This window comes from Mesoplodon bidens (genome assembly GCF_964165515.1).
Source record: "Mesoplodon bidens genome assembly, chromosome: 10".
Lineage (NCBI taxonomy): Eukaryota > Metazoa > Chordata > Mammalia > Artiodactyla > Ziphiidae > Mesoplodon > Mesoplodon bidens.
In genome coordinates this window covers 48,056,349-48,081,174 of record NC_138172.1, presented here as the reverse complement: position 1 = coordinate 48,081,174, position 24,826 = coordinate 48,056,349, and the positions used below count along the sequence as shown (strand labels likewise).

Below are 24,826 nucleotides of genomic sequence, written 5' to 3'. Positions count from 1 at the left end.
ACCCCTTTAAAAGAGTGGTTTCAGGAGAAAAGAAAAATGTTTGGGTTAAACATGTTACACTGGATTTTTACCATAGGGAGCATATTTCGATAACTGGGTCTGCAGAAGTGGGAGAATAGAAAAAAAGAGAGGAGGAATAGAAATTATTAAGCAAGATGTGATGAGTTCGGAGTTGCCACTATCTGTTACCATTCAGAAAGGTGGTTTAGGGTCACAGTTGAGAGCCCTGTCTGTGGAGCTGGATTACCATTTGAATCTCAGCGACTCTTAGCCATGTGCCCCTGGAAAATTTCCTCCAGTTTCTTCAAAATAGAAAGGATAATAGGATCACTTCCCAGAGTTGTTGGGACAGTTAAATAGCTAATATATATAAAGCATTTAGAATGGGCCCAGCATATGTCCTATTTTGAACTTATGCTATTTTTCTTTGCTTCATGTCCCCATAGAAACACAAATGTGAGACAGACTGAAACTGCCTGAGAGTTCAAGTGGCTCAAACCCTCACTTTTAAGGCAAACAAGACCCTCTCCTCTACCATTTCTGACTCTTTTCCCCTCTGCCCTTATATATCCTAAGCTGTAGAATCCACACACATTTTATTTTTTTAATTAATTTTTATTGGAGTATAGTTGTTTTATAATGTAAGAACCTTTTTTTTTTTTTTTGTCCACAGGGCATGTGGGATCTTAGTTCCCTGACCAAGGATTGAACCCGTATCCCTTGCATTGGAAGCGTGGAATCCTAACCACTGGACCGCCAGGGAAGTCCCCACACACATTTTATTGACAGTACGTATTACAATACATATACATATACATATACACATTAGCAATTACATATTACCAAGAACTTCTGGTAATACCTTAGCCTAGAACGAGGTCCTTAACCCTTAACTCAAGAAGTACTTTGCCATGTTTCCCCCAAGCAGACCATGTCATACCCTTCTTCCTCTGACCCCTGCTACCACTCATATTATCACCCCTTTTGGCATGAATTCAAATACTCTTGCTACTGACACTTGTCATATCCCATGTATGTTTACTGTCCCTACCCCACAACAAAAATTTCTATACCTTTTGGATGAAAGCAATTTCTTAATCCTTTGTAGCCCTCAAAACACTTAGCTTAGTATTGACTTCTAGTAATAATTCAGTCAAGAACTGAAGACCATAATTCTATTCTTACCTTCAATCTCATCCCTTCTGCATGGGTATCTTTTTGCCTTTCAGATCCTGCTAAATCCACCAGATTGAGAAGGGAGGTCCGTATGTTCACAGTTTCATGGCTCTTCTCCATCGACTCTATTGTAATTGTAAAGACTGCATGAGACCTAGAGGATTCTCTATTCATTGATGTTGATGCTACACGTCTGTTTCTCCACCCTCCAGACAACACCTAGGCAAAAGGAAAATACGTTATCACGACTTCCAAGTGGTCACGACAGCCACGAACATCAGTAGGAAATTTGCAAAGAGTGGTGAGAGACAATCTAATGAGGAATACACTCAAGTTATTTTCCTTTCTCTTTCTTTTTTGATTCTTGTCCATGTCATGAAAGAAAACAAGCAGGAAATCAGAAGGCATAGGATCTAGAATGGGTTTTGCCATTTCTCTATTTGTATTAATTCAATGCAAGTCGCAAAATCTCTCTGAACCCTCTTCTTTACCGAGACTAAGAGAAAGTTAGATAAAATAAATCTTAAAATTACCTTCAAACCCAAAGTTTTATTAGCTCTTTTGGTCTACAAAGTATTTGTTTTCCCTCCCTATTCCCTGTGGCAAGCAGATACATGAAGGTTCAGACTGCAGACTCTAGAATAGGATGAACATGAGTTCAACTCTTGGCTCCACTATCTACCAGTTGTGTGGTCTGGGGGCCAGTTGACCTTTTCAAGGCTCAGTCCCATATTTGTAAAATGGGAATATGGGTACCTACCTCACAGGGCAGAACATCTTAAACTGTAATATAAATGCTAATCAGCTAGGATCTGGTTAAAATTCAGATTCTGACTCAGCAGACGTGAGGTAGAGACTGAGATCCTGCATTTCTAACAACCTCCTATGTGACACCCATAGTCTGAGAACTACATTCTTTTTTTTTTTTTTTTTTTTTGGTGGTTCAAGGGCGTCTCACTGTTGTGGCCTCTCCCGTTTTGGAGCACAGGCTCCAGATGCGCAGGCTCAGCGGCCATGGCTCACGGGCCTAGCTGCTCCGCAGCATGTGGGATCTTCCCGGACCAGGTCACGAACCTGTGTCCCCTGCATCGGCAGGCAGACTCTCAACCACTGCGCCACCAGGGAAGCCCAAGAACTACATTCTTGAGTGGCATGGTTATAATATGCATTGGATAAAATGAAGAAATTAGTAGCTTACCTCAAAAAGTAGATAAAAAATTAAATGAAATAACATATACAAAAGAAGTTAGCACAGGGCTTAGCACATACACTCAATAAATGGAGCTGTTATAACCCTCTGTATTAACCAGCCATAGCATAAAAATGAAATTGTTTATATCTTTATTTTTTTGGTTAGTAGTTCATGCTTCCTTTTCATAACACTAAATACTGTATATTAAATATTAGATAATGATACGTTCATACAGCTGCAAAGAGAAAGAGAGAGAGATCCTCAAACATGGGACAAATTTCAAAATACTATTAACTTAAAAAAGCAAGTGCAGGGCTTCCCTGGTGGTGCTGTGGTTAAGAATCCACCTGCCAATGACGGGGACATGGGTTTGAACCCTGGTCCGGGAAGATCCCACATGCCGTGGAGCAACTAAGCATGTGAGCCACAACTACTGAGCCTGCACTCTAGAGCCTGCGAGCCACAACTACTGAGCCCATGTGCAACAACTACTGAAACCCATGCACCTAGAGCCCATGCTCCGCAACAAGAGAAGGCACTGCAATGAGGAGGCTGTGCACCTCAACAAAGAGTAGCCCCTACTCGCCTCAACTAGAGAAAGCCCACACACAGCAACGAAGACCCAACACAGCCAAAAATAAATAAATAAATTTATAAAAATAAAAATAAATAAAAGTTTTTAAAAAGCAAGTGTAAAAGTAGCACAATATGCTATCATTTGTGCAACATAAGGTGAAAAAGCAAATACAAGTATGCTTAAATACTTATGCAAAGGCCAAATACAAACAAAAATCAAAAACAAAACACAAAACTATTTGGTGAATACTCATGGATTGGAAGATTCAATATTGTTAAGATATTAATTCCCCCCAAATTGATTGACAGATTCAACCCAATCCCACTCAAAAATCCCAGCAGTCTTTTCTGTAGAAACTAACAAACTAAATCTGAGTATATGAAAATGCAAAGGACAAAAGAATAACCAAACTTATTTTTAAGAAATTAGAGAACTTACTCTACGTGATCTCAAGACGTACTTCTCAGCAATAACAATACAGGCCTAACTCATTTTATTGTGCTTTGCAGATATTATGTGTTTTACAAATTGAAGGTTTGTGGCAACACTGTGTCAAGCAAGGCTGACTCCCGTTAGGGGCTAATGTAGCTGGTGACTAAGTTGAAGCCAATGCTCATTTACCATTCTAAAATTCCTAGGGCCTTAAGAATTATGCTAAATCTACTCTGCTTATGCTCTATAACTGGAACAACAAAGCCTGGATGACAGCACATCTGTTTACAACATGGTTTACTGAATATTTTAAGGTCACTGTTGAGACCCATTGCTCAGAAAAAAAAATTCCTTTGAAAATAGTATTGCTCATTGACAATACACCTGGTCACCCAAGAGCTCTGGTGGAGATGTACAACAAGGTTAATGTTGTTTTCACGGCTGCTAATACAACATCCATTCTGCAGACCATGGATCAAGGAGTCAATTTGACTTTCAAATCTTATTATCGAAGAAATATACTTCATAAGACTAAAGCTGCCATGGATAGTGATTCCTCTCATGGATCTGGGGAAAGTCAACTAAAACTTCCTAGAAAGGATTCACCACTCTAGATGCCATAAAGAACATTCACAACTCGTGATAGAGGTCAAAATATCAACATTAACAGGACTCTGGAAGAAGCTGATTCCAACCCTCATGGGTAATTTTGAGGGGTCCAAGACTTCAGTGGAGGAAATAACACAGATGTGGTAGGAAGAGCAAGAGAAGTAGAATTAGAAGTGGAGCCTGAAGATGTGACTGAACTGCTGCAATCTCTTGATAAAACAGATGAGAGGTTGCTTCTTATGGATGAGCACAGAAAGTGGTTTCTTGAAATGGAATCTACTCCTGGCGAAGATGCTGTGAAGATCGTTGAAAAGACAACAGAGGATTTAGAATATTATATAAACGTAGTTGATAAAGCGGGGCAAGGTTTGAGAGGACTGACTCCAATTTTGAAAGAAGTTCCACTATGGGTAAAATGGTACCAAACAGCTGCAGAGAAATCATTCATGACAGTAAGAGTCCCCTGATGCAGCAAGCTTCATTGTTGTCTTATTTTAAGAAATTGCAACATCCACTCCAACCTTCAGCAACAACCATCCCTATCAGTCAGCAGCCAACACCATTGAGGAAAGACCTTCCAGCAGCAAAAAGATTATGATTCACTGAAGGCTCAGAGAATGGTTAGCATTTTTTAACAATAAAATATTTTTAAATTAAGGTATATACATTGTTTTTTTAGACATAATGCTATTGCACACTTAATAAACTACAGAAGAGCGCTTTTATATGCACTGAGAAACCAAAACATTCATGTGACTCACTTTATTGTAATATTTGCTTTATTGTGGTGGTGGGGGACCAAACCTATGATATCCTCAGGTTTGCTTAATATCGATCAACAATATCAATATCAAGACAGTTGTGTATTGGTAACTGATTCAGACACAGAGATCAATGAAACAGAATACAGTCAGATATAAACTCATATATGTACGGTCAATTGATTTTCTTTAAAGGTGCAAAGGCAACCAAATGAGAAATTTTTTTTTAAAAAATGGTGCTGCATACGGGATCAAAACCAAAAAGGCAACCCAAGAGTGAACTTCTGATGTCAACTATGGGCTTTGGGTGATTATGATATGTCAATGTAAGTTCATCAATTGAACCACTTTAGCGGGGAATGTTTAAAATGGGGAAGGCTACCCATTTGGGGGAGCACGGGATATATGAGAAATCACTGTACATTCCTCTCACTTTTGCTGTGAACCTAAAATTGCTCATCTTAAAAAGAAGCAAGAGGGACTTCCCTGGTGGTCCAGTGGTGAAGACTCCATGCTCCCAATGCAGGGGGCCCAGGTTCGATCCCTGGTTGGGGAATTAGATCCCACATGCTGCAACTAAGGGTTCACATGCTGCAACTAAAGATTCTGCATACTGCAACTAAGACCCGACGCAGCCAAATAAATAAATAAATATTTTTTAAAAAGAAAGGAAGAAAGGGGAAAGAGCATTGAATAAAACAGAACACAAAACACTAAGAAAGATGGTAGAAGGATGGTAGAAACCAGTCCAACAATATCAACAATCATACTTATATAAAGTTAGGTAAGATATAACTACATGGTTTTTCTTGTAGAAAAACTTAAAACATTAAAACACAGAGGACTGATGGGAAAACATATGCCAGGCAAATAACTAATCAAAAGAATGCTGAATGGTAGGTCAATATCAGACAAAATAAATTTTTAAGGCAAAATATGTTAATAGAAAACTGTGTTAATAATAGAAAACTAAGAACTTCCCTGGTGGCGCAGTGGATAAAAATCCACCTGCCGGCTTCCCTAGTGGCGCAGTGGTTGAGAGTCCGCCTGCCAATGCAGGGGACACAGGTTCGTGCCCCGGTCCGGGAAGATCCCACATGCCACATAGCGGCTGGGCCCGTGAGCCATGGCCGCTGAGTCTGCGCGTCTGGAGCCTGTGCTCCGCAACAGGAGAGGCCACAACAGTGAGAGGCCCGCGTACCACAAAAAAAAATAATAATAATAAAAATGAAAATAAAAATAAAAGTAGAAGAAAATGATAATGACATTCAGCACAGTGCTTATGTTTAGGGAGGAACCGGGGATATGAGATAGAAAGAAGCACACAGGTAGAATGATAATATTGGTGATATTTAAGTCTAAATTGTCTAATGGGGTCCTGCAAGTTCATTTTAACATTATGCTTAGTAAGCTATATGCATGTGGCAATATTGTATATGCATTAAATATTACATACAAAAAAATTGTTTAAAATCAACTGGCCAGGTTAGAATCCATAAAATGTGAATAGAGAAGAAATAGAAAATATGAACAGACCCAATCACAAGCAATGAAATTGAAACTGTGATTAAAAATCTTCCAACAAACAAAAGTCCAGGACCAGATGGCTTCACAGGTGAATTCTATCAAACATTTAGAGAAGAGCTAACACCCATCCTTCTCAAACTCTTCCAAAAAATTGCAGAGGAAGGAACACTCCCAAACTCATTCTATGAGGCCACCATCACCCTGATACCAAAACCAGACAAGGATACTACAAAAAAAGAAAATTACAGACCAATATCACTGATGAATATAGATGCAAAAATCCTCAACAAAATACTAGCAAACAGAATCCAACAACACATTAAAAGAATCATATACCATGATCAAGTGGGATTCATCCCAGGGATGCAAGGGTTCTTCAATATATGCAAATCAATCAATGTGATACACCATATTAACAAACTGAAGAATAAAAACCATATGGTCATCTCAATAGATGCAGAAAAAGCTTTTGACAAAATTCAACACCCATTTATGATAAAAACTCTCCAGAAAGTAGGCACAGAGGGAACTTACCTCAACATAATAAAAGCCATATATGACAAACCCACAGCAAACATCATTCTCAATGGTGAAAAACTGAAAGCATTTCCTCTAAGATCAGGAACAAGACAAGGATGTCCACTCTCACCACTATTATTCAACATAGTTCTGGAAGTCCTAGCCACGGCAATCAGAGAAGAAAAAGAAATAAAAGGAATACAAATTGGAAAAGAAGTAAAACTGTCACTGCTTGCAGATGACATGATACTATACCTAGAGAATCCTAAAGATGTCACCAGAAAACTTCTAATCAATGAATTTGGTAAAGTTGCAGGATACAAAATTAATGCACAGAAATCTCTTGCATTCCTATACACTAATGGTGAAAAATCTGAAAGAGAAATTAAGGAAACACTCCCATTTACCATTGCAACAAAAAGAATAAAATACCTAGGAATAAACCTACCTAAGGAGACAAAAGACCTGTATGCAGAAAACTATAAGACACTGATGAAAGAAATTAAAGATGATACAAACAGATGGAGAGATATACCATGTTTTTGGATTGGAAGAATCAATACTGTGAAAATGACTATACTGCCCAAAGCAATCTACAGATTGAATGAAGTCCCCTACCAAATTACCAATGGTATTTTTCACAGAACTAGAACAAAAAATCTTAAAATCTGTATGGAGACACAAAAGACCCTGAATAGCCAAAGCAGTCCTGAGGGAAAAAAATGGAGCTGGAGAAATCAGACTCCCTGACTTCAGATTATACTACAAAGCTACAGTAATCAAGACAATATGGTACTGGCACAAAAACAGAAATACAGATCAATGGAACAAGATAGAAAGCCCAGAGATAAACCCAAACACCTATGGTCAACTAATCTATGACAAAGGAGGCAAGGATATACCATAGAGAAAAAGACAGTCTCTTCAATAAGTGGTGCTGGGAAAACTGGACAGCTACATGTAAAAGAATGAAATTAGAACACTCCCTAACACCATACATAAAAATAAACTCAAAATGTATTAGAGACCTAAATGTAAGACTGGACACTATAAAACTCTTAGAGGAAAATATAGGAAGAACGTTCTTTGACATAAATCACAGCAAGATCTTTTCTGATCCACCTCCTAGAGTAATGGAAATAAAAACAAAAATAAACAAATGGGACCTAATGAAACTTAAAAGCTTTTGCAAAGCAAAGGAAACTACAAGTAAGACGAAAAGACAACCCTCAGAATGGGAGAAAATATTTGCAAACGAATCAATGGACAAAGGGTTAATCTCCAAGATATATAAACAGCTCATGCAGCTCAGTATTAAAAAAACAAACAACTCAACCCAAAAATGGGCAGAAGACCTAAATAGGCATTTTCTCCAAAGAAGACATACAGATGGCCAAGAAGTACATGAAAACCTGCTCAACATCACTAATTATTAGAGAAATGAAAATCAAAACTACAATGAGAGGGCTTCCCTGGTGGCGCAGTGGTTGAGAGTCTGCCTGCCGATACAGGGGACACGGGTTCGTGCCCTGGTCTGGGAAAATCCCATATGCCGCGGAGCGGCTGGGCCCGTGAGCCATGGCTGCTGAGCCTGCGCGTCTGGAGCCTGTGCTCCACAACGGGAGAGGCCACAGCAGTGAGAGGCCCGCGTACCGCAAAAAAAAAAAAAAAAAAAAAAAAAACTACAATGAGGTATATTACCTCACACTGGTTAGAATGGCCATCATCAGAAAATCTACAAACAGCAAATGCTGGAGAGGGTGTGGAGAAAAGGGAAGCCTCTTGCACTGTTGGTGGGAATGTAAATTGATACAGCCACTATGGAGAACAGTATGGAGGTTCCTTAAAAAACTAAAAATAGAATTACCATATGACCCAGCAATCCCACTACTGGGCATATACCCAGAAAAAACCATAATTCAAAAAGACACATGCACCCCAATGTTCATTGCAGCACTATTTACAATAGCCAGGTCATGGAAGCAACCTAAATGTCCATCAACAGACAAATAGATAAAAAAGATGTGGCACATGTATACAATGGAATATTACTCAATCATAAAAAGGAATGAAATTGGATCATTTGTAGAGACGTGGATCGATATAGAGACTGTCATACAGAGTGAAGTAAGTCAGAAAGAGAAATACAAATATTATATATTAACGTATATATGTGGAACCTAGAAAAATGGTACAGATGAACCAGTTTGCAGGGCAGAAATAGAGACACAAATGTAGAGAACAAACGTATGGACACCAAGGTGGGGGAAGTGGCGGGGTGTGTGTGTGTGTTTGGTGGTGTGATGAATTGGGAGATTGGGATTGACATGTATACACTAATATGTATAAAATGGATAACTAATAAGAAACTGCAGTATAAAAAAATTAATTTAAAAAAATTCAAAAAAAATGTGAATAGAATATTTTGCAAATTCCTGTCAAAAGGTTTCTTTGTCCTGAGCTGAATGGCCAAAAGAGGTTGCCTTTTGACACCTAACAAGTAATAAACAAGGGTAGAAAATAGAGAGAAGAGCCAGCTGGTTTGAAGGGCAGAGATCCTAGGAACTCTTCAAAAGGGCAGCTCTGGGCTTCCCTGGTGGTGCAGTGGTTAAGAATCTGCCTGCCAATGCAGGGGATACAGTTTCGAGCCCTGGTCCGGGAAGATCCCAATGCCGCGGAGCAGCTAAGCCCATGCACCACAGCTACTGAGCCCATGTGCCACAACTACTGAGCCAGCATGCCACAACTACTGAAGCCCATGTGCCTAGAGCCCGTGCTCCGCAACAAGAGAAGCCACTGCAATGAGAAGCCCGTGCACCGCAACAAAGAGTAGCCCCACTCGCCACAACTAGAGAAAGCCCGCGCGCAGCAACGAAGACCCAATACAGCCAAAATTAAATACATAAATAAATTTATTAAATAAATTAATAATAATAAAATAAAACTGTAACTCTATATCCTTTAAAAAAACCAAAAAAAAAACAAAAGGGCAGCTCCCAGGAGGAACAACTGAAGGGATATGGTCACTAACAAACTGTCCCCCAGTGACATATAAGGTGGTTTTTAAGAGTCTATGACCAGAATGAACAACACCAAAATAACAAATAATCAAGGGGTCAAACTTCCATTTTAACTAAGGGGACATTTATAAAATTTATAAAACTGTCATATCCTTCTTTCAGAATGTTCTCATGAACATTCTGGTTATGGCTTTATAAAACATTTTTAGTAACTCAACTCTTTCTTTTTTTTGAGATCAAGGTGCTTGTCACAGCATGCTATGTTGCCTACGAATCAAATTGCTCAAGGCAGGGTACCTGATAGGATTCAGCAGCTGAGGTCACCACCTGCTCCACAGCACCAACAACGAAGACTCCCTTCTTAATATGTTCCCTTAAGTACAGTCCAGCCGATGCAGAGTCCAGGAGGTCATAGATCTGCTCGTTGTAGATTTCAATAAAGGAACACTTACAAAGAAAACTCTTTCCAGCTCCAGCCTGTAAAAGAGAAGCCTGGTTTAGCTATATTCTTTTCATGAGTTCATCCTTACCTTTCATGAGCATTCATCTTTCACTCACTTCACAACATATAAATTTCCTACAACATTATCCTTTACACAATACAGGACACTTAAAAGTCAGTTTTAAAATGTAGGTTACTAGTTTCAGCACATCAGTACACTTTAAAGCAGCATCGAAATGTGGTCCCAGGAGCCCTAAAGTTCCCAACAGTGCCTCAGAACAAAGACAGGGAGGTGGGACTTGAGCATTCCAAATAGGCAATTCCATTATTTGTTTAATCGAGGTATAATTGATATACAGCATTATACTAGTTTCAGGCGTATAACATAATGATTTGATATTTGTATATATTGCAAAATGATCACAATAAGTCTAGTTAACATCCATCGCCATACATAGTTACATAATTTTTTCCCTTGTGATGAAAATAGCAATTCCATTTTCACCTGTCTTATATATGAATCAAGTGTTATATTCCTCAAACGACTGAAAACATTGTATTTTAAAAGTCTCTCTTTAAAAAAATAAACAAATAAAAGTTTTCTTTAAAAAGCCTTGCTATAGGATTTTTAACCACAGAAATGCACATCACTAAACTTACTTCACTGGCACATAATATGTGTGTCTAACTGCAATGGTCAGGCATAGTTTCTGCAAAGGAGTAAGTGGTAAACCAATGCTATATATCAGACTCCTTGGCACAAAGGTAATAGAACATAAAACACTAATGGCTCTTAAGCCTGGAATTCCCTAAGCTAAAGACGCACAACCAACAGAATGACCCAACCTGGGAGTCAATGGAAAATGGAAGGCCACATCGCTAGGACGATGAAACACCATGTGTGAAGCAAGGAGAGCATAGTCAGGTGGTAGCAGGTGCTGCAAAGGAAGTACAGATGGGCCCATTACTAGTGGCTGTCATGAAGATGTAGGGACAGCTGCAGTCAACTGTGAGCCTAGGTGCAGGTAGGTGATGGAGCTTAATGAATTTGTTTTCCTCAGTTAAGATTTTCTTTACACTTTCTCTCTTGTAAAATCTGAGAGCCTAAGAAGCACTACATTTTTCTTTCTTTCAATGTGGGTTCATGGATGATGCATGTTTTATAGACTAAAAACGTGTAGAAAATAAAAAACTCAGAATCCTTAATTTTATCTTAAGAATTGAAAGATTTTTTTATGACTCTAGCCTATCCACACTGTAGACTACCAATGATGCCCTTCCATGTACCATGAGCTAATTATTAGTAGTTAGCTACTCAAAACTAGGTATTTCATAGAATCGCTTTATTTTTACAATAAGTTTTACCTTCTCTTTTTCACGTTCAATTAAGGAAAACAAATATTCAAAACTTCGTGGAATTACTCCTCTCAGGTTATGAGAAAAATGATCAGATTCAGATGGTCCTAAAGAAAAATGTAAAAAAATATATATATAGCTGTTCATTTTTATTCTGTTAACAGGAGTCTTTCAAAACAGCAAAACTGAAAGGCAATTCATATAGAAAAGACAAATTGTATAATCAGTTTCTTTCAGGCCCCCAAACAAGATAAATCGTGGTAACAGATGGCATAATAGAACCTGCCTATCAATGGGACTGAAGGGAAGGGTCCACAATAGCCACTAAGCAATTTTAAAAAGTAGTTGTTGTTTGATAAATTAAAAAATCCATTTCAGTCCCAAGCTTGAAAATTTTCCTTCTGCAGGTACCAAAAGTAGCAGAAATAACAAATAATTGTACTTTACTGTTGCATAAGACATTCTGTCTCCTAGGCTGATCTTTATACACTGGCTGTGTGGCCACAGGCTAATTACTTAACCTCTTGGAGTTTTCAACTATAAAATGGAAATAGTAATGGTAATAACTATCTCACAGGGTATAAAAATTAGCATTAGCTAGTATTTTCTTAATTGGGCAGTAAAAGCCAAGCTGGTAAGAAAGATACTATAGGAATTCTTCACAAGATTTCTGTACAGACAGAAAATTGAAGAGCAATCCAAGCTCTATTTTGTTAACATTGGGGAAAAGGGGAGATGTGAGTGGATATGTAAACAGCAGGATTTTTTTGGATACTAATTCAAGCTATAGCTATATTTGCCAGAAAAAAAACTATAAAGCTAGAAAAGATCCAGAAGTTACTATATGTATTAGTTAAACATGCCTTAGAGGGACTTCCCTGGTGGTGCAGCGGTTAAGAATCCACCAGCCAATGTAGGGGACACAGGCTCAAGCCCTGGTCTGGGAAGACCCCACATGCCAAGAAGCAACTAAGCCCATGCGCCTCAACTACTGAAGCCCATGTGCATACAGCCCATGCTCCACAACAAGAGAAGCCACCGAAATGAGAAGCCAGGACACTGCAATGAAGAGCTGCACCCCGCTTGCCACAACTAGAGAAAGCCCACACACAGCAATGAAGACCCAACACAGCCAAAAATTAATCAATCAATAAGTAAATTTATTTAAAATATATATATATGCCTTAGAGGCCAAAGGAACTAACAAAATGCTGGTGTATGCAAGAAAGTTACAGAAAATAAATTTAAAAATATTATTGTCATCTCGGTGTGCTACACCTAAAATATTTTAAATGGCCCTTGTAAACTGTACCTTAAAAAGATAAAAGAAAAAAATAAAAACAGGGCAGAGAAATGCAAGTAAATGAACACAGAGGACAGATAATATTAGAATACATGCAGATAATTTTATAACATTTTCCTGCTAAATACTATATAAAGATACTCAAAATATTCATTATAGTTACCTTATCATCTCTTGCCTAGTCTCCTGCCTTGGCTCCCTATCTTGCTTCGGCTCTAGCCCCTCCTAGAGTCTCTATTCCATTCAGCTGCCTGAGTAGTCCTTTTAATTATACATCAGACCATGTAATTCTTCTTTAAAAAAACAAAAAAACAAACAAAAAAACCCTTCCCATGACTTCACATACCCTCATGAAAAATTCCAAAATCCATGACCTGGCTTCAGGCTACAATTTCAACTTGCCCCTTATTCTGTAAAATTCCACTCTAGCCCCATGTGTCTTCTTGCTGTTTCTTGAATGCTCTTGAGCATGCTCCCAACTCAGGGCCTGTGCATTTGCAGGGATGGTCCCTCTGCCTGGAAGATTCTTCTCCCAGAGTCTTATGGTTCCTTCTCATTTCACTCAGTAATTCTCTTCAAATGTCATGCTGAGAGGCCTCTCTGACCCACCTAACTAAAACAGCACCTGCTGCTCTTTTCCATCCTCTTATTTTTCTTCATAGTACTTACTACCTCTGGCATAATTACTAGACATTTATTTGCTTTTACTTGTACATCCCCCGTGAGAATATAAGCTCCATGAGAGCCTGGACATTGCCTTGTATTTGAACAGACCACCAGAGCCTTGAAGAGTGCCTGGCATATTTTAAGCACTCACTTATATGTTGTTATAACCTCAGAGAAGGGAAAACCTTTCTTACTAAAACTCACAATCCAGAAACCATTAAAAAAGAAAACAAAACAAAGAAAACCTGAAATTCAACCACATAAAAATAAAAAACTTTGGCATCAGAAAAAATTAAATAAGCCAAAAGAAAAAACCTACAGAAAAATCTGTAATCTATATCATAGACAAAGAGCTAATCTATTTTATGAAGAATCCCCACAAATGAGTAAGAAAAAGACAAGATAATTTTTAAACAAGAAAAAAGCTTGAGGGACTTCCCTGGTGTCGCGGTGGTTAAGAATCCACCTGCCAATGCAGGGGACATGGGTTCAAGCCCTGGTCTGGGAGGATCCCATATGCAGCAGAGTAACTAAGCCCATGCACCACAACTACTGAGCCTGTGCTCTAGAGCCCTCGAGCCACAACTACTGAGCCCACATGCCACAACTACTGAAGTCCGTACACCTAGAGCCCATGCTCCACAGCAAGAAAAGCCACAGCAATGAGAGGCCCACGCACCACAACGAAGAGCAGCCCCCGCTCACTGCAACTAGAGAAAGCCTGCGCACAGCAAAGAAGACCCAATGCAGCCAAATATAAATAAATAAATAAATAAATTTATTTTAAAAAAAGAGAAAAAAGCTTGAATGGGCATTTTACAGAGAGGCTATTCAAATGACCAATAAACGTATAAAAGGTGCTTAGTAGTCAATGGACATCAAACAAGTGCAAATAAAAACACGAGATAGTACTATACATACTCCAGAACAACTAAAAATTTTTTTTTTTTTTTTTTTTTCTTTTTGCGGTATGCGGGCCTCTCACTGTTGTGGCCTCTCCCGTTGCGGAGCACAGGCTCCAGACGCGCAGGCCCAGAGGCCATGGCTCACGGGCCCAGCCGCTCCGCGGCATATGGGATCCTCCCAGACCGGGGCACGAACCCGTATCCCCTGCATCGGCAGGCGGACTCTCAACCACTGCGCCACCAGGGAGGCCCCAACTAAAAATTTTAAAACGGACAATACCAAGTGTGGACATGGATGTGGAGCACTGGGAAATTCTATGTCTACGCATCTCCATCATGACATTTTTACTAAAGCTGAACAAACATATACTATAACCCAGCAAGTCCACGCCCAGAAATTCAATAGATATGCACTATAAAAGACACACACAAGAAAAAAATGTCCATAACAGTACTATTCATGTGCTCTAAAACTCTCTAGCAACAGCAGAATAGAAAATGTGGAGCTCCATTAAGATGGCAGTGTGGGAAGACGCAGAGTTACCAACTCCCCACAACTAGGGCGCCTGCCGGCCACTGGTGGGGGACTCTGACCCCAAAGAGATGGGAGGAACCCCAGAGTGAACCGGTAGGACATAGGGGGACCAAGGGAGGAGGAGAAGTGGAGGCCAGACAGGATCGGCTCCCCTGAGGCTGCGGAGATCAGGAGAGGGAGGTGGGAGGGACTCTCCGGGAAGAGTGGGAGAGGAGCGTAGGGCAATTGCCTGGCCCACTGGTGTCGGGGAGGCTGCTGAGCTCCCAAGCCAGTCCCCCCACCACAAAGCCCCATCCAGGCTGCATGGGTCCTGGGGGCACAGGAGGGAGGCCAGGGAGATCAGGAGTGGCAGGTGGGAGGGGCCATCAAGGAGGAGCAGGAGAGGAGCAGAGGGTGTTTTCCCCGCCCACTCGGGCCCAGGGAGCCTACTGAGCTCCCAGACCACTTCCCTGCCCTCCAAGGCCCACCCCCAATTGGTCCTGGGGGTATAGGAGGGAGGACAGGGAGATCAGGATTGGCAGGTGGGAAGGGCCCTCCCAGACCCCAGACGGGAGGAGCAAGAGAGGAGAGGAGGGCGTTTGCCCCACCCACTCAAGCCCAGGTAGCCTGCTGGGCTCCCAGGTGAGGTCCCCCGCCCTCTGAGACCAGGGGTGGGGGGCATGCCTGGGCCCCTTCTGTTCCTTGAGCCTAAGCCCCACCCCCACACAGCCCCCAGCACCTTTTCCAGCCCTGTGGGTGCTGAGCATTGGCCCCACCCACCGCCCAAACCTCACCCTTGCTTAGGCCCTGCTCTCCACAGCCAAGGCCTTCCCCCCCTCCTTTCCTTTTTTTTCTTCTCCCTCCTCCTCTTTTTTTACTATTGTGGTACTCACGTACCTTCCGGCTGTTGATTCATCTATATTTTTATTGTTAGATTCTTTCTAATATATCTATTAGTTTCCTAGTCTAATTTTATTTTTTACTTTGTTATTGTTCTCTTTTTTTTGCCACCCCACGTGGCTTGCGAGATCTTGATTTGTGAGCACAAGGTTGGACTGAAGCTCCTGCAGTGGGAGCTCGGAATCTGAACCACTGGACTAACAGAGAACCTCAGACCCTAGGACATATTCATCGGAGTGAGGTCTCACAGAGTTCCTCATCTCAGCACCAAGACCCAGCTCTACCCAAGAGCCTACAAACTCCAGTGTTGGAAGCCTCAGGCCAAACAACCAGTAAAACAGGAACACAATCCCACTCATAAAAAAAAAAAGAGAGACAGCAAAAAAATATGTCACAGATGAAGAAGCAAGGTAAAAAAACCTACAAGACCAAATAAATGAAGAGGAAATAGGCAATCTACCTGAAAAAGAATTCAGAGTAATGATAGTAAAGATGATCTAGAATCTCAGATATAGAATGGAAGCACAGATTGAGAAAATAAATGTTTAACAAAGATCTAGAACTAAAGAACAAACAAACAGAGATGAACAACACAATAACTGAAATGAAAAATACACTAGAAGGAATCAATAACAGAATAACCGAGGCAAAAGAAGGAATAAGTGAGCTGGAAGACAAAATGGTGGAAATAACTGCCGAGGAGCAGAATAAAGAAAAAAGAATGAAAAGAATTGAAGACAATCTCAGAGACCTCTGGGATAACACTAAATGCACCAACATTCGAATTATAGGGGTCCCAGAAAAAGAAGAGAAAAAGAAAGTGTCTGAGAAAATATTTGAAGAGATTATAATGGAAAACTTCCCAAACATGGGAAAGGAAATAGTCACCCAAGTCCAGGAAGCACAGAGAGTCCCATACAGGATAAACCCTAGGAAAAGCACACCAAAACACATATTAATCAAACTAACAAAAATTAAGTTCAAAGAAAAAATATTAAAAGCAGCAAGGGAAAAACAAAAAAATAACACGCAAAGGAATCCCCATAAGGTTGTCAGCTGATTTTTCAGCAGACTCTGCAGGCCAGAAGGGAGTGGCAGGATATACTTAAAGTGATGAAAGGGAAGAACCTACAACCAAGATTACTCTATCCAGCAAGGATCTCATTCAGACTCCATGGAGAAGTCAAAAGCTTTTCAGACAAACAAAAACTAAGAGAATTCAGCACCACCAAACCAGCTCCACAACAAATGCTAAAGAAACTTCTCTAAGTGGGAAACACAAGAGAAGAAAAAGACACACAAAAACAAACCCAACTGGGGCTTCCCTGGTGGCGCAGTGGTTGAGAGTCCACCTGCTGATGCAGGGGACATGGGTTCATGCCCCAGTCCGGGAAGATCCCACATGCCGCGGAGCGGCTGGGCCTGTGAGCCATGGCCGCTAAGCCTGCACGTCCGGAGCCTGTGCTCCGCAACGGGAGAGGCCACAACAGTGAGAGGCCCGCGTACCACAAAAAAAAGAGAAAAAACCAAACCCAACTAACACACCATTGTAAAGCAATTATACTCCAATAAAGATGTTAAAAACAAACAAACAAACCCAAAACAATTAAGAAACTGGTAATAGGAACATCCATATCGATAATAACCTTGAATGTAAATGGATTAAATGCCCCAACCAAAAGACACAGACTGGCTGAATGGATACAAAAACAAGACCCATATATATGCTGTCTACAAGAGAACCACTTCAGACCTAGGAACACATACAGACTGAAAGTGAAGGGCTGGAAAAAGATATTCCATGCAAATGGAAATCAAAAGAAAGCTGGGGGCTTCCCTGGTGGCATAGTGGTTGGGAGTCTGCCTGCCAGTGCAGGGGACACGGGTTCGGGCCCTGATCCGGGAGGATCCCACATGCCGCGGAGCGACTAAGCCCGTGCGCCATAACTACTGCGCCTGCACTCTAGAGCCCACGTGCCACAACTGCTGAGGCCTGTGCGCCTAGAGTCCATGCTTCGCAACAAGAGAAGCCCCTGCACCGTGGCTAGGAGTGGGCCCCGCTCGCCACAACTAGAGGGGGCCCGCGCACAGCAACGAAGACCCAGTGCAGCCAAAAATAAATAAATAAAGAAAGAAAGAAAGAAAGAAAGAAAGCTGGAGTAGCAATACTCATATCAGATAAAATAGAGTTTAAAATAAAGACTGTTACAAGAGATAAGGAGGGACACTACATAATGATCAAAGGATCAATCCAAGAAGAAGATACAACAATTAAAAATGTTTATGCACCCAGCAGAGGAGCACCTCAATGCATAAGGCAAATGTTAACAACCATGAAAGGAGAAATTGACAGTAACACAATAATAGTAAGAGACTTTAACACCTCACTTACACCAACGGACAGATCATCCAAACAGAAAATAAATAAGGAAACACAAGCTTTAAATGACACAATAGACTAGATAGATCTAATTGACATTTATAGAACATTCCACCCAAAAGTGGCAGAATACACTTTCTTCTCAGGTGTACATGGAACATTCTCCAGGACAGATCACATATTGGTTCACAAACCAAGCCTTGAAAAATTTAAGAAAATTGAAATCATATCAAGCATCTTTTCTGACCACAATGCTCTGAGACTGGAAATCAATTATAGGAAAAAAAGTGTAAAAAAACACTGGAGGCTAGGGCTTCCCTGGTGGCACAGTGGTTGAGAGTCCGCCTGCCGATGCAGGGGACGCGGGTTCGTGCCCCGGGCCGGGAGGATCCCATATGCCATGGAGCGGCTGGGCCTGTGAGCTGTGGCCGCTGAGCCTGCACGTCCGGAGCCTGTGCTCCGCAACGGGAGAGGCCACAACAGTGAGAGGCCCGCGTACCGCAAAAAACAAACAAACAAACAAACAAACAAAAACACTGGAGGCTAAACAGTGTGCTACTAAATAACCAAGAGATCACTGAAGAAATCAGAGAAGAAATTTAAAAATACATAGAAACAAATGACAATGAAAACACGATGACCCCAAACCTATGGGATGCAGCAAAAGCAGTTCTAAGGGGAAAGTTTACAGCAATTCAATCTCACCTCAAGAAACAAGAAAAATCTCAAATAAACAATATAACCCTACACTTAAAACAACTAGAGAAAGAAGAACAAAGAAAACCCAAAGTCAGTAGAAGGAAAGAAATCATAAAGATCAGAGCAGAAATAAATGAAATAGAAATGAAGCAAACAATAGCAAAAATCAATAAAACTAAAAGCTGGTTCTTTGAGAAGATAAACAAAATTGATAAATCCTTAGACTCATCAAGAAAAAAAGGGAGAGGATGCAAATCAATAAAATTAGAAATGAAAGGGAGAAATCACAACTGACACTGCAGAAATACAAAGGATGATAAGAGACTACTGCAACAACCATATGCCAAAAAAATGGACAACCATGAAGAAATGGACAAATTCTTGGAAAGGTACAATTTTCTAAGACTGAACCAGGAAGAATTAGAAAATATAAGCAGTCCTATCACAAGTAATGAAATTGAAACCAGAATTAAAAACCTTCCAACAAACAAAAGTCCAGGACCAGATGGCTTCACAAGCAAATTCTATCAAACATTTAGAGAAGAGCTAACACCAATCCTTCTCAAACTCTTCCAAAAATTGCAGAGGGAGAAACACTCCCAAATTCATTCTACAAAGCCACCATCACCCTGATACCAAAACCAGAAAAAGATATCACAAAAAAAGAAAATTATAGACCAATATCACTGATGAACATAGATGCAAAAATCCTCAACAAAATACTAGCAAACAGAATCCAATAGCACATTAAAAGGATCATACACCATGACCAAGTGGGGTTTATCCCAGGGATGCAAGGATTCTTCAATATACGCAAATAAAACAATGTGATACACCATATTAACAAACTGAAGAATAAAAACCATATGATCGGGCTTCCCTGGTGGCGAAGTGGTTGAGAGTCCGCCTGCCGATGCAGGGGATGCAGGTTCGTGCCCCGCTCCGGGAGGATCCCACATGCCACGGAGCGGCTGGGCCCGTGGGCCATGGCCACTGGGCCTGCGCATCCGGAGCCTGTGCTCTGCAACGGGAGAGGCCACAGCAGTGAGAGGCCCGCGTACCACCAAAAAAAAAAAACCAAAAAACATATAATCACCTCAATAGATGCAGAAAAAGCTTTTGACAAAATTCAACACCAATTTATGATAAAAATTCTCCAGAAAATGGGCATAGAGGGAACCCACCTCATCATAATAAAGGTCATATATGACAAACCCACAGCAAGCATCATGCTCAGTGGTGAAAAACTGGAAGCATGTGCACTAAGATCAGGAACAAGACAGGGATGTCCACTCTCACCACTCGTATTCAACATAGTTTTGGAAGTCCTAACCACAGCAATGAGAGAAGAAAAAGAAATAAAAGGAATAGAAATTGGAAAAGAAGAAGTAAAACTGTCACTGTTTGCAGATGACATGATACTATACATAGAGAATCCTAAAGATGCCACCAGAAAACTACTAGAACTAATCAATGAATTTGGTAAGGTTGCAAGATACAAAATTAATGCACAGAAATCTCTTGCATTCCTATACACTAATGGTGAAAAATCTGAAAGAGAAATTAAGGAAACACTCCCATTTACCATTGCAACAAAAAGAATAAAATACCTAGGAATAAACCTGCCTAAGGAGGCGAAAGACTTGTACTCAGAAAACTATAAAACACTGATGAAAGAAATCAAAGATGACATAAACAGATGGAGAAACATACAATGTTCTTGGATTGGAAGAATCAAGATTGTGAAAATGACTATACTGCCCAAAGCAATCTACAGATTCAATGCAATCCCTATCAGATTACCAATGGCATTTTTCACAGAATTAGAACAAAAAAATCTTACAATTCGTATGGAAACACAAAAGACACCGAATAGCCAAAGCAATCTTGAGAAAGAAAAATGGAGTTGGAGGAATCAGGCTCCCCGACTTCAAACTATACCACAAAGTTACAGTAATCAAGACAGTATGGTACTGGCACAAAAACAGAAATACATATCAACGGTACAGGACAGAATGCCCAGAGATAAACTCACGCACATATTCGCACCTAATTTACGACAAAGGAGGCAAGAACATACAATGGAGAAAAGACGGCCTCTTCAATAAGTGATGCTGAGAAAACTGGACAGCTACATGTAAAAGAATGAAATTAGAACACTACCTAACATCATATACAAAAATATATTCCAAATGGATTAAAAACTTAAATGTAAGACCAGAGACTATAAAACTTTTAGAGGAAAACATAGGAAAAACACACTTTGACATAAACCACAGCAAGATCTTTTTTGACCCACCTCCTAGAGTAACAGAAATAAAAACAAAAATAAACAAATGGGACTTAATTAAACTTAAAAGCTTTTGCACAGCAAAGGAAACCATCAACAAGACAAAAAGACAACCCTCAGAATGGGAGATAATATTTGCAAATGAAATAAAACAAAGGATTAATCTCCAAAATACACAAACAGCTCATGGAACTCAATATGAAAAAAACAAACAATCCAGTTAAAAAATGGGCACAAGACCTAAATAGACATTTCACCAAGGAAGATATACAGATGGTCAAGAGGCACATGAAACGATGCTCAACATCATTAATTATTAGAAAAATGCAAATCAAAACTACAATGAGGTATCACTTCATGCCGGTCAGAATGGCCATTATCAAAAGAGATGGAAACAATAATTGCTGGAAAGGGTGTGGTGAAAAGGGAACCCTCCTGCACTGTTGGTGGGAATGTAAACTGATACAACCACTATGGAAAACAGTACGGAGGTTCCTCAAAAAACTAAAAATAGAATTACCATATGACCCAACAATCCTACTACTGGGCATATACCCTGAGAAAACCATAATTCAAAAAGAGTCATGCACCACAATGTTCATTGCAGCACTATTTACAATAGCCAGGACATGGAACCAACCTAAATGTCCATCGACAGATGAATGGATAAAGAAGATGTGGCACATATACACAATGGAATATTACTCAGCCATAAAAACAAACGAAATTGAGTTATTTGTAGTGAGGTGGATGGACCTAGAGTCTGTCACACAGAGTGAAGTAAGTCAGAAAGAGAAAAACAAATACCATATGCTAATGCATATATATGGAATCTAAAAAAAAAAAAATGGTACTGATGAACGTAGTTGCAGGGCAGGAATAAAGAGGTAGACATGGAGAATGGACTTGAGGACATGGGGTGGGAGGGCGAAGCTGGGGCGAAGTGAGAGTAGCATTGACATATATACACTACTGAATGCCAAGTATTTGGCTAGTGGGAAGCAGCAGCATAGCACAGGGAGGTTGGTTTGGTGCTTTGTGATGACCTAGAGGGGTGGGATGGGGGGGATGGGAGGGAGGCTCAAGAGGGAGGGAATATGGGGACATGTGTATGCATATGGCTGATTTGCTTTGTTGTGCAACAGAAACTAACACAGTATTGTGAAGCAATTATACTCCAATAAAGATCTATTATAAAAAATAATAGAAAATGTGGTATATTCATACAATAATCTATTATACAGCAATGGAAATAAACTACTACTACATGCCATAACATTAGTGAATCTGACAAACCTCAGGCTGAGAGAAAGAAGCCATATATAAAAGATTAAATACAGTAAAATTTCATTTGTAGAAGTGCAAAAACAAGCGAAACTAGTGATGACAGAAGTCAGAGTAATACATATGTCAGGGGACAGCAGTGGGAGTAGTTACGGATTAGGAATCTTGGTCTGGGTAGTGGTTATACAGGTATATAATATATAAAAGTTCATTAAACCCACTTCAAAAATTGTTCATTGAGCACATACTCTGTGCTAAGCATTGAGCTGGGAACATAGATAAAAACACAGACTTTGCTATAATGGAAGCCGCAATCTGACAGAAGCTTGGGAAATAACCCTAATTTTAAGAGGTCAACATCATATACCAGTAAGTATTCCTTTCCAAAAAATATACTAAGTTCTGTCATCACAAAAAGAGTAGACTAAGCCAGTAAATGTTAATCTCTAATTTACTTACCCATCATAGTAAATGTTTTCCCTGAACCAGTCTGTCCACTGTAAAAAAGAATGTTTCATATATTATTTTCACACATGAAATTTAGAAGACTACCCTATTTTAATATGGTCTACTAGTATATAAATTTTCCCCACAAAGAACTAATTGTCTTTCTTTTTAAAAATTATATCAGGTAAAAAGTGAATGATACACTTTCTTTCTCTCCTATTCTACCACTAAGACTTAACCACTCTTAACTGTCTAATAAATGCTTCTGGATTATACAGATATGGCCATCAGAGTTTTCATTTAATTTTTATTTATAAAATTGGAATGATGCTATTCATACTTCTCTGCAACCTGTTTTTTCCCCTAAATTTTTATCTCACACATCTTTCTATGTTGGTAAATAGAGATCTGCCTCTTTATTTTTAATGGCTACATAGTATTCCATGAATGTATCATAATTTATTTAATCAGAACCAACTAGACTTTTTTTCCCCAATTTTGCTATTCTAAATAATGCAGCAATTATCTTCCTAAATTCTGCCTTTAAAAGATACTAAAATGTCTTCATTTAAAAATAAAGCAATTAAAAACATCCTTATGCTATAGGCTTTATTTATTTTTATTTTTTGTATAGTGTCATATCTCCTCAGGTACACCAAGAAACAACTAAAAAAATTAAAATTTAGGGATTTCCCTGGTGGTCCAGTGGGTAAGACTCCATGCTCCCAATGCAGGGGGCCCAGGTTTGATCCCGGGTCAGGGAACTAGATCCTGCATGCATTCCACAACTAAGAGTCCACATGCCGCAACTAAAGATCCCACGTGCCACAACTAAGACCTGGTGCAGCCAAAATAAATATAAATAAATATTTAAAAAATAAAAACAAAATAAAAATGTATGTTGAATATAGATGTCAATTAGGATGTTAAATGTGTTTACATTGGATTCATGGCACAAATATAAAATTTTGAGTTTACTTTTTGGTTCAATGCTCCCAAGAGCTAGAAAACAGTATAATCTAGTTGTTTACCTCTTTCTTTGGGAAGTAGGGGGAAAAAAGTTCTTCAGTTAACTCAGAATAAGAAATGGATATTGTTGAGCGTCCTACTTGAAAGTGAAGGGGACACTATTAACAGTAACTCTAGAATTGAGACTGTCTAAAGTAAACCAGAAAGCATGCTCACCCAACCAATAAATCAATGCTCACTTCTCGCCGTATGTTTCTCATTTCTGCCCTCGACTACCAAAGGCAATTTTCAAGTTAAATATTATAATTAGTATGCCTAAGGATCTTCAAAGAAAACAGTTCTGAAGACATATAATCTCTGGTAATTATGGCTCTTATTTCAAATTGATTTTTGAACTTTACCACTCAAAATACTCTGTGGAAAAAAAAAATCTTTTTTTTTTCTTGAGAAGACATGAGAAAATGGTTATCTGCTTCACAGGTCAAGAGAGAATATTTAGTTCTGCTGAACACAACTGAAAAGTAAGCATGAAAGGCAGAGGCAAATTTTCAAGGAAGAATTTGTGCACAAGATGAATCCAAGCTTTAAACTTCTTATTTTTTATTTTCTTGTAGTTTGAGGCAATTACAGATGAACCAAGGGCACACACACACAAAAAGCATCAGCTGCTCAAAATTAATTACATAATTCACTACATCCTATTAAAAACCTCTGGTTCTAAATAAAATTAGGAAGTCTTGCTAGAAGAAAAGGAAAAAATAATTGTACTACAAATTATATTCCTATTTATGAAATAAATCTGAAATGATTCACCTTGTAAAAAAAACTGACCTTGTAGAACTGCCAAGGTTGTCAGCT

At 39.5% G+C, this 24,826-nt stretch overlaps 1 protein-coding gene across 4 annotated transcripts in view; it reads right to left on the bottom strand.

Annotated features, from left to right (window-relative positions):
* The window catches only part of KIF15 (kinesin family member 15), a 79,302-nt gene that overhangs the window by 43,648 nt on the left and 10,828 nt on the right, over positions 1-24,826 (bottom strand). For all 4 annotated transcript variants that reach the window (XM_081245625.1, XM_081245624.1, XM_081245626.1 and 1 more), the window contains exons 5-8: positions 23,012-23,049; positions 11,621-11,718; positions 10,111-10,290; positions 1,186-1,395 (exon numbers count right to left, since the gene is read on the bottom strand). In XM_081245625.1, coding sequence (XP_081101751.1) covers positions 1,186-1,395; positions 10,111-10,290; positions 11,621-11,718; positions 23,012-23,049 — 526 coding nt within the window. The remainder of the gene's footprint in view (positions 1-1,185; positions 1,396-10,110; positions 10,291-11,620; positions 11,719-23,011; positions 23,050-24,826) is intronic.